The 11,013-nt window shown below is 39.8% G+C and overlaps 1 protein-coding gene across 2 annotated transcripts in view; it reads right to left on the bottom strand.

The window, feature by feature from the left end:
- LCLAT1 (lysocardiolipin acyltransferase 1) overlaps nt 1-11,013 on the bottom strand; it is a 233,401-nt gene that overhangs the window by 75,983 nt on the left and 146,405 nt on the right. For both annotated transcript variants that reach the window (XM_004711102.2, XM_045287036.1), the window contains exons 4-5: nt 9,644-9,790; nt 7,397-7,513 (exon numbers count right to left, since the gene is read on the bottom strand). In XM_004711102.2, coding sequence (XP_004711159.1) covers nt 7,397-7,513; nt 9,644-9,790 — 264 coding nt within the window. The remainder of the gene's footprint in view (nt 1-7,396; nt 7,514-9,643; nt 9,791-11,013) is intronic.

Raw genomic sequence — 11,013 nt, 5'->3', positions numbered from 1 at the left:
TGGATGCATGGTGATAAGAGTTGCACAAGCCCCCCAATAAAATGATTTAAAAAAATGTTAAGGGGGGTGGGGGGCATATCCACAAGATGGATTTGACACAGTAGCTGCACGAAGGGGCTCAAACTTATGAATGATTGTTGAGGATGGTACAGGACCGGGCAGTGTTTTCCTCTGTTGTATCTAAGTTTGCTATGCACTGGGCTGGCCAATGGGACCTAACTACAACTAACAAAATAATAAAATCTGTTCTAAGTGAGCAGTTCAGGGTTCTTGATAGCCGCTTACAGTGCTAGCATTTAAAGATTCAACATGAGAGATCCCAAAGGTGTTTGAGATGGGGTCATACGTAATTTTGGTGAACAACATGTAATCACTTCTGCTTCATGATGGGCAGGGAAAAGTCATGCAGTTGGATCTACAGGAGTTTACTCACTGATCGCCCCCAAATCTCATTCATATTCTGTTACACTTGATTTCTCCACCAGTAGATAAAAAGCTTTGTTTCTTTGTAAAAGCTTTCTCAGAAGAAAGCCAACTTTTATACTCCAGTAATATTTGCAACTGTGAGGAACTGGAAAATGCTTCAGCAAATGTCGAAGGGCTACTATGTAATTATATTTTTTAGCCTAAGAAAAGGTTGTATCCTATTTCCTAGTTTCTAACAATAAAAAGCCACCTGAAAAGGCCAGAGTGCATGGTATATATGATGCCCCTAATAGTTCAACTGTCCGTCTGTCTTCTTCGCCTTCTAAAACGTGCTGGCTCTTAGGAAGAGTGAGTGAAACATAAACTTGGGTGTGGCACAAAGACTAGGATACATGAATGTGATGTGAGTCTTTAATCACCCTCTATGTACAGCTATGGAGCCCTGGTGGTTTGGTGGGTTTACACCCTGGGTTGTTAACAGCAAGGTCTGCAGTTCAAACCAAGCAGTCACACTAAGGGAAAAAGATGAGTCCTGTTGGCTGGGATCTGCATGGTCGGCAGTTTGAAACCACCAGCAGCTCCAAAGGAGAAAGACTGGGATTTCTACGCCCGTGAACAGTTAGGGGCTCAGAAACCCGCAGGGCTTCACTATGAGTCAGCATTGACTAGATGGCAAGGAGCTTGGTTTGGGTTGCTCTGCTCCTGTAAAGATTTAGTCTCGGAAACCCACCAGGGCAATGCTACCATGTCCTATAGGGTCACCATGCCTCAATCACAGTGAGTTTGGTTTTAACTTACACACAGCTACTACAGTGAGAAACAGACTGGGTTGTCAGTAGAAAGGGGTACATTATCTAAAACATTCAATGAATATAATGTTCTAACAACACCATGTCAATGTCAATGACGGGTAGACTGCTTTTACTTCTTGGCTAACCATGAAGTTTCTCCAACCAACTGATAATCCACACAGACCACAATGAGGGAGCTGAACACAGAACGAACTGTATGTGTAACCTAGTGTGAAGTCAGCTACCCTCCCTTCTTGGGTGAGTTTGTTAAGAAATGCTGCTCTAGATGATCTAGTAGTTGCTGTTGAGTTGAACCCGTAGGTTGCAGAGTAAAACACTATGACCTTGAGCAAGGTGTCTTTCCTCTGAGGCACATCTGGGTAGGTACAAACTGCCAACCTCTCAGTTACTAGTTGATGAACCACTTAACTCTGTACCACTCAAATGACTGCCACCAATTCAGAGTCAGAGTGAGACGATCCAGGGTTTCTGAGGCTGTTAATCATTAGGCAATAGGCAGCCTCCTCTTTCTTCCTCAGATCAGCTGATGGGTTGGAACCATCAACGCTGTGGTCAGCAGCCCACTGTTTACCGCACAGCGCCATCAGGGCTCCTTAGGGATTCCAAATTACTTAGTGGATATGCATTTTCTCTTTAGTGGTTGGCCAGGAATCATAGAAACACAGCATCTTTCATTCACTTAATATTTAGAATTTAAGTATCTGCGCTAAACAGGAATTGCGTCACTCTGAATTCCAAAACGTGTTTGACACTCAAGCCCGAAACTAAAACCTACCTATAGGCTGTTTGAAAGTGCTTTATGACAATTTAAAAAATGAATATTAGAGCTAGAAATTACATTTTTTAAAGCACTGATGCAATATCACCTTTGCAAATATTATCTACCACTCTGTTCTTCAGCCCCATCAGCTGGTTTTCCTAAATGGCTGCTCGGGGCCACAGTGGCCCCAGCCATCGGTGCGCCCCTTCTTTTCCAGTATCCTTCCTCGTCTGTGCTAGACCATCATCCACCATTATGGTTTTGTCTTTCAATTTTGGCCAGTCCAACTCACAATCTCTAGGGGCCCCAAAGAAGTTTAACTTCCTGACAATTAACTTCCAGTTTAATTCCTTACCTGGACATCTCAACATTCCGGTGAGCACTACATTTTCTTTCCTACATGCTCCTGCAATCATTCAGCTTAACAGCTATATACTACATACCACGAAGATTAGTACTTTTATGAGGAGGATTCAAAAAGTTCATGGAAAAATTCCACTGGCTCTCAGTTCCATTTTTCCACGAATATTTTTTTACTTCATATATTGATTGCCTCATATAATTCCTTAGGGCTTTTCTATGTGTGTTCTTATCCAAGAAGACTATGAGTTTCTTAAGGCAAGGTCATGTTTTAAAGGTGATACACCTCCAAGCAAATATGAAGGGTTTTATTATTATTCCCAGTCTCTAACTAAGGTACTTGAACCTAATTTCAGGTTGCTTCAAATGTGCACATTTTCGCCGCCTACTGGTGAAAATAATTATTGCATGGTTACAATTGGGTTATATTTGCTTGTAAAAGGTGTAACAAAAATCAAATAATTGGTGGACAAAATCATTATTAATTTCAAATAAAACAAGACTAAAGCTATTCTTAAAAGTGGTGAAGCAATGAAGATCATAATAAATACAAATAATTTTAGTGCAGTTAACATTCAAAACTGCAGGGTAACTTTATTAATATCTATGTGATTTAAACAAAATAAAGACCTTTCCAACACAGAAGTCTCTATCCTTTAGGTGATCCAATGCGAGAAAAGAACAAGTTCATGATCACAACTGAAATGCCCTGTGATTAGAGTTATATATGTGTCTAACGTAGACAGATACTTTTCTGTGTAATGCATGATGCTCGAAGAACATGCTAGGACACTCTGCTGGTCTCACTGCCCACGTGCATGTGTGTGCCTTCTAAACGACTGCTGTGTCTCTGCTGTGTGCAGGACATCACACAGCCTCAAGAAACCATCCACTAGGAGTGTAAGCAAATGATACAAATCAAGGCACCTGGTCAATTATTTACAATGGTCATTACAAGAACAACGTATTTATATGGTAAAGAATGGGTGTTAAACTTGTTTTCTAAATATTCTGAATCAAGAAGGACTATATGCTCAACAGGCACAAAATAGACTTTCCTTGTTTTGCACTTCCAGCTCTACAAAGCACCCTAGTAAACTGTACCCTTTACTTCTTGATATCCGGAAAGTCTCCTGCGTCCTTAACCTCCTCAGCCGCTACCTAACAGGTGGCAGCTGTGCTGAATTCAGTTACAGGTTTGGGCAGACAGACATGAACTTTATAATCATGTATTTTAATATGGCCCCCACGAGTCCACTGGAATGTTTTTCTTAATTTTTTTGTTTCAACAGTAAGCTTCCTTCTCTTACAATATATTCTCCAGAGCAGATCTCATGAGACCACAGACCAGACAGCAGTTCTGGGCGCTCCTGAGCTGCTTTTCCTAAAGGACATGGAGGACTCACAGATGACCTTCGTGATCCTCTTTACCACGGAGCGCAGAGAAACCTCTCCCTGTTGACTGGCCACCTCTGGAAGCAGGGTGGCCCCGCCCTCCTGCTGCAGCGTCTGCAGCTTGCTCTGCAAGTGGCCTCAGCAGCAGAGCCTTGGGGGGCTGGGGTGGGGGGCATCAATCCCTCTCTCTCTGGCTGCCTGGCTTGCTTGTCTGAACAGAACAGCGAACACCCAGCTCACTGCTGCTACACAGCTTGATGATCTAAATGTTTTTCGTTAACTGAAATTATACTGCAAACATGCAGTAAAAGTTATAGTAAGTAAGAGAGCATGGGCTACCCAGTCAGAGAAACGATGCCAGTTAATTCCGATGAACTTCTCTAGTTTTGACCTCCATGTTAAGCCTCAACCATGGTGACCACCACTTGGAGGTATAATGAGGCATAATCAATCTTATCCACACAAAGCACTTAGTAGAATGCTTGTGAGTTAGCAGATGCTCAATAACTAGTAAAACCCAAGCCCATGGGCACCGAGCAGATGGAGCTCTTGACAAGGGTTCCCACACTAAATCTTTATGGAAGCACACAGATTCATCTTTCTCCCGAGGAGCTGGTGGTAGTTTTGAACTGCTGACCCTCTGGGGTTAGCAGCCCCCAGAGTCTAGCTGCTATTACTGCCATGATTACCATAGTTCTTATTTTTATTATTATAGTATCCAGGTCTCACTCTATTTGTCTAACGAAAATAAATTTGAGTCATTTAACTGTTTTGTAATCATATACAGAGTAGAAATCAGTTCAAAGTTCTGGCAGGAAAAATCACATCTGGTGGATGTTGACTAGTGCCCTGAGTGAGAAGCAATACACCTTCCTCACAGTTGTAAAGCGGTTCACTGCTGCTCTATGTCCAAGATGCAGAACACAGAGGTCTGCATGGCTGGCCTTATCCACTGTGCAACAGTCTCCCAACGACTCTGCTCAGTGGAGAGGAAAATCTTGATTAACAAAAAGATGTGTTCCAACTGCTTATCTGTCTGTTAAAAACTTCATTACCAGAAAGATAAGTGGATGAATGTGTTCCAGATGTTGGAAAATCCCTTTAAATAAATCATTAAATACTATGAAATATCATTTTATGAGGAAATAAAAAACATTTATGATTGAATAATAAGAGAGTATAAGCTGCTCGGAAAGAAAATGACTGTGGTAATAACTGTACAACTCTTCTTTATATGATTGAAAAAATGAATTGTATATGTGGATGATATCATTGTGTCCCGATAAACCTGTTTGTTTCTTTTTTAAAAATCTACCCTATTCCATAAGCACTGTGTTCCCATGGTCTTACATTGGTACATGGCCATTCACACAAGAAGACTGTCAAGTCACAAAGGTCATCTAATGCTATTGATAAACACAGAAATTCAAAAGTCAACTAAATTATGAAAATAGATTTGGATTACCATATGTTATGGATTAAGTTTGTTGTAAATGCTAACCCTTTTACTTGTGGGGATAATTCTATTTGGGAGCAGGACATTCTTAGATGCTAAGGAAGCCACAACAAAGCACATCTGTGTTTTAAGCCAATCACTTTTGAGATGTAACATGAGGGAAGACTGGGGGAAAGGGCCTATCATATGGAGATCACCATGGAACCAGGGATCAGAGCAGGATTCTCAGAGCGGATGGGGGCGGGGAATGGGTGGTGAGGTCGGAGGAGATGGGACTGGACAGACCACCTTCCCCAACAGCTGGTGGCTGGACTACAGATGGCTAAACTAAGTTTGTTTTCTCCTAAACAAAGAAAATAAATAGAGAGGGGCTTCAAACGGTCAGTGAAATGTGAAAATGAAATATAAGGGAATATTTCTATAAACTTTTTGATGCCCCTCACTTATTGGCTAAAGCAACCAACTTGTGGTATTTCTGCTATAGTGGCACTAGATAACTAAGACACCATAGTCGTGTGATTTTTATCATGGACATTTCTTCAAAGTCATGAGGAGTTAGTTTTAAAGAAGCTTTATCCTGAGAAGGTTTATTAACTGAGTGCTACTCTATAAAGCACATCAAACCTTACAGGAATAAAAGTGATGCCATTTAAGGAAAGAAGTAAAAACTTTATACTTTTTCTTACTTAATGGCTCAAGAACTTTCACATTAGGCACAAGTCGTTTTATGACTGCTTAGAAATTACCAGACGAATGCACTAATTTGTCACAGATGGCACCGTTACATAATGTTCTTGCTAGGAATCAGAATGGAGAGAGAAGCCATGTGAACAAGATTGTTCTGCTAGGTAACTCTAGGCTTTGAATTGTTTTATCAAATTAATAAAATTCCAGCAATGTTCTAGCTGATTCCTCCTTCACATAGAGCAATGTATGTGTTTAGGTACACACATGCCTACAGATAAAGATGATGGGGGCTTCAAAAAGGTCATGGGAAAATGGAATTTAAAAGACAATGAAATTTTTCTGTTAATTTTTTGAAGCCTCTGTGTGAACATATAAATATGCAGAGCTATGATACAAAGAACAATTGTTTTTGCACGTAACAAAAATATGAAAACAAACATTTCAATGGATGTGTTGCCTTCAATGGGTCACCTTGTCTTCACATGACCTTCAGTAGAGAAGGGAGGAAGTGCACTGCACTAGTATTATGAGCGTACACATGAGGACGTAGAATGAGGTTGTAGACCCAACACTGTCACCTGTGGGCTTGCCTTCCTACTAAATGGAGACCAATGGAATCATGAATGTCAAGCTACATTTCATGTTATAAAGAACTATAACAAACTAAAGGAAATAATGATAAAGTCTCAAATTCTAAGAGCCAAATGCACTATGGGTATAAATGAGAAAATATTTTCAATGCAGTTTTGCTGCTTTGCTAAGGGTAAAAACAAAAACCCAAACTAAACCCAGTGCCATCGAGTGGCTTGTGACTCACAGAGACCCTTCTAAGCTGGAAGAGACCTGCTCTGTTGGGTTTCCAAGACATTAAGTCATTACGGGGAGCAGGCAGCCTCACCTTTCCCTCAAGAAGCAACCTGCTGGCTACATAAGGCTAACTTTCCATCAGCAAGTCATTGTGTAACCCACTCTGTCACCAGAGGTGGAGAAACATTTAAAAAGCACACCACAGTTAATGATAATAATTTATAAATTATCAAGGGTTCATGAGGGAGGGGGGCACGGAGGAAGAAGAAAAATGAGGAGCTGATACCAAGGGCTCAAGTAGAATGGAAATGTTTTGAGAATGATGATGGCAACAAATGTACACATGTGCTTGACACAATGGATGGATGTACAGATTGTGATAAAAGGTATATGAGCCCCAATAAAATGATTTTTTTTTAAAGTGCACCACAGTCAAATTGCATGTATTACTTTTTGATTGTTCAAATGAAAAAAGAATAAAGAGGAAGAAATCTCTTCTTGTACAAAGATATTTATATTTCTGAACGATACACAGTGAACCACTTCAGTGCATGTGGTCAACTTAGTATAAAAACAGAGTTAAATTCTTATTTCTTGAGATAAAGTAGACACTATAAATTCTAAAGCGTTGTGAAGAAAGGCTAGCAACTCTTGCCACAAGTATAAAAATTGTATTTTGAGATGGATGCTTACCTTCTCGTAGACGGTCTACTACAAAAGTAAAGCCGGTCGTTCTTGGGTGTAAGACATATTCATACTTCTGAAGTCCATTCTGCTCAGCAAAATCATTACTTCGGGCCTTGCTGTTTTCTAAGCAAAACAATAGGACATGAGAAGACAAAATACAAATTAAATAGTTTTCTGTGATAAAAATGGCAAGTAACTGTTCTACAATTATTGAATACTATCCATTGAGTCAAAACAGAAGACAGAAGCCTTTCAGTTGGTCCCCTAAAAAGATCCAAGGGTTGTTTATTGAGAAAATTTTTAAAAATTATTAATAGTGGTTGGAAATTTATTTACGCCTTTGAAATTCATTAAAAGACTTCAGAAAACTGTCAGTACATAATGAAAATCAAAATGCAAATTAAATACTAGTAAATATTTTCATAAAATAGTTCTTACATGATAAAAATTGAGATACTATAATATAGAATGCTAATAAAAGGAAACATAAGGATCTAGATATCCAGAGGAAATTATCAGCAATTGCTAAATACTGTATATCAGATTAACATTTTTTTTAAACCCAGTAACTTAGGCCTTTAAGGCAAAGTGGAATAGTTGCCTCGCACAGGCATAGAACATGCTAATATTGCTAACTCGAACCTCTCCACAACAGAACAGGCACATGATTAGCACATCACGTACAAACATCTGAACATGGTTTGGCTGAATATAGTTACAGAGTCAAGTATATGTTCCAAGTGCTGGCAAAAACTTCTTTTTCCATCCCATGAGGTAACTTTATAAGTTCCAAGAAGAACCAAACCCATTATTCAGCAAATATATTTGGAAAAAGTAAAGTGTTCAGAAATTATTTGGCCTCAGTTGCTGGAGATCATGAAACAGCTTCTGATGACAGCAGACGTTAGAACCTGCCTTCCTCAGCTGCATCCTAACGTCCATAAGAAAAGCACCTATACAAAATAAACTCTTCTGTTTGGGAAAAAGGAGGGAAGGACAGTACCTATATAAGCACGATTTTCCTAGATGTAAAGGTGAGCTCACTGAGGCCTTACCATCTCAAAAACATGCAGGGACTTCAGAAATCTCATGGGGAAAAGTCCATTACCACGTCATTGAGTTTTTCCACAACCTTTGTTGAAGCTCCTGGGATAAGCATTAAAATAATTCGAAGAGCATTCCCATAAAAGGTGTGGCATCATTTTATAGTTGAGGAAACTGAATCAAAGAATTAAAAATAGCCACCGATCCCAAGCAAGTAAAAAGAAAAGGCCCTACACATTGTCACCTTTGAGAATGTTATGGGCATGGGACTACAGAGTCATATTTTATAGACAGCTGAGCGCATCTTACATGGGGATGAGGAATCACAGGGACGCCACAGAGATGAGTAATAATTAAATGCACTTCAATCTGCTCTTCTAGTTTGTGGGTTTAGGGGATTTTGAAGACAAAAAATGGAATTCTGCTACAGAATGTGAAAACTGTATAAAGGACTTTTCAAAAAGTTCAGGGGAAAATTCCCTTATCTTTTAATTCCATTTTTCCACAAACTTCTTTTTAAAGCTCCCTTGATGAAGTAGTTCTAAAAAGTATAGCCACAATAGGTGAAGGCAGAAATAATGATACCGAATAACTAGAAATATGTTTCCATTCAACCGCACTTCATCTACACAGCTACCTTGCTCACATCGGTAACTGTGGGTGCATCCCACGCTCTGATGAGAACGCCTTGTATTAGTGTGCTCCTGTCACACTCCGACTCCAGCATGCCTTCCACCCCAGGGGGCCCGGCCGCTGGGCTTTTCTCAACAAGCCAGGCATTCCACAAGGAGAGGAGCTGTTTCCTATTCCCAGAATGCCATCCGCCCAGATGTCTGCATAGTTTGTCGGTTTTGGCTCAGAAAAGCAACTTCACTGCTGTTAACTCAATTCCAATTTCTTCATTTGATCTCTACGTAAAACTTAACAGGCAGGTTTCCCCTAACCACCTTATATAAAACACCATTTAACGTATTCACCGTATATACTCGAGTATAAGCTGACCCGAATATCAGCTGAGGCACCTAATTTTCCCACAAAAACTGCATTAAAAATGTGCTGAAAAACTCGGCTTATACACATACTCCAGATTAACCAAGGGACCTAAGGGTGGGTTACTGAATTACTTTACCTAAGAAATAAATTTCGATTGCATAACTTCTGAGTTACTTCATGCGTTAAAATTTGGTGATCCAATCCCAGGTATCTTACCTGTGAGATCGGTCCCTTCTGGGAATATGAGGAGCTGAAGAGGTTCTCGGATGTGACAAAAATAGTCAATCATGTCTTCAAAATGGCTCTTGTCATCTTTCCATTTCCTTTGAATGAAAATATAAGCAGCAGCCTGCATGGCCCAACCTAGGATCAATTTAATAAGTAGCATTCATACACAGATTTAACAGCTGACATCCACAGATCATCAAAATGGAATATTTCAGGGTTTTCTTTTTACTATAAAGTGTAATTATTTCACTACAAATTATTTGTTACTATAATAAGCACCTCACAGTATAATGAAATTCAGCACTGAACTTGGGTCAATTGACACACAAACCAGACAATGTTCTGAAAGAGAGCTGGTAAACCCTAGAGGTTGCAAAAATCTCAAAAACCTCTTTTCAAGTTAAAGGCAGTTCTTAAAATAATCAAAGGGGAAAAGACCCCCTAGGGTGCCTCAGTTACTCATCAAAGATTTCTAAAATCCCAATTAAACAGAGATTTGTTGGGCTTGGAAGCAAAGATTTGTTACCAGGAGCATTTCTTTAGTATTTCCCTTTCTCTACCCAATCTCAAAATGCCACCACCATTCTGTAGGCTAGCCACTGTAGATCTTACTTAAAAGGGAAAATGGGCAGTGGCTATTGAACTCATTGACTCAAATATCCACTGGGATCACATTTCCTGTCTTTAAGCAAATCAACCCTACTGCTGCAGAGGTAGCAGCGGTTGAGACCAGCGGTTCTCAACCGGTGGGTCATCCCTTTCACAGGGGTTGCCTATGACCATCGGAAAACACATATATCTGATGGTCTTAGGAACCAAGACACCGCTCCTCTATCTGTCTCCCGGAGAGTCCGCCCACAAGCAGATAGGCCCACATACAAGTTCCCGGCCTGAAGACTGTTACCTATGCTACCTGACAAAATTTCATTTATTTGTCATTAGAAAGAAATATTTCACAATATATAATTACATATTGTTTTGTGATTAATCACTATGCTGTAATTATGTTCAATTTGTAACAATGAAAATACATCTTGCATATCATATATTTATATTACGACTCATAACAGTAGCAAAATTACAGTTATGAAGTAGCAATGAAAATAATGTTATGGGGAAAAAAATAATGTTATGGTTGGGTGGTCATCACCACATGAAGAACTGTATTAAAGGGTCACGGCATTAGGAAGGTTGAGAACCACTGACAGACCTGTTTTACAGCACCGTCTATTTATTCCTCCCTGGACACAGGTGACTACAACCGCTCTGGGAGACCCCTGACAGGTCACTCCTCGTTTCAGTAGAGTACTAAGCATGAAAAGCTGGGTCCAATCACGGTACAATCTTGGACAACCAAA

Source organism: Echinops telfairi, unplaced genomic scaffold (assembly GCF_000313985.2).
Source record: "Echinops telfairi isolate 266 unplaced genomic scaffold, ASM31398v2 ScPeMD7_10;HRSCAF=50, whole genome shotgun sequence".
In the NCBI taxonomy this organism is placed as follows: domain Eukaryota; kingdom Metazoa; phylum Chordata; class Mammalia; order Afrosoricida; family Tenrecidae; genus Echinops; species Echinops telfairi.
This window is presented reverse-complemented; position numbering and strand designations above follow the sequence as displayed.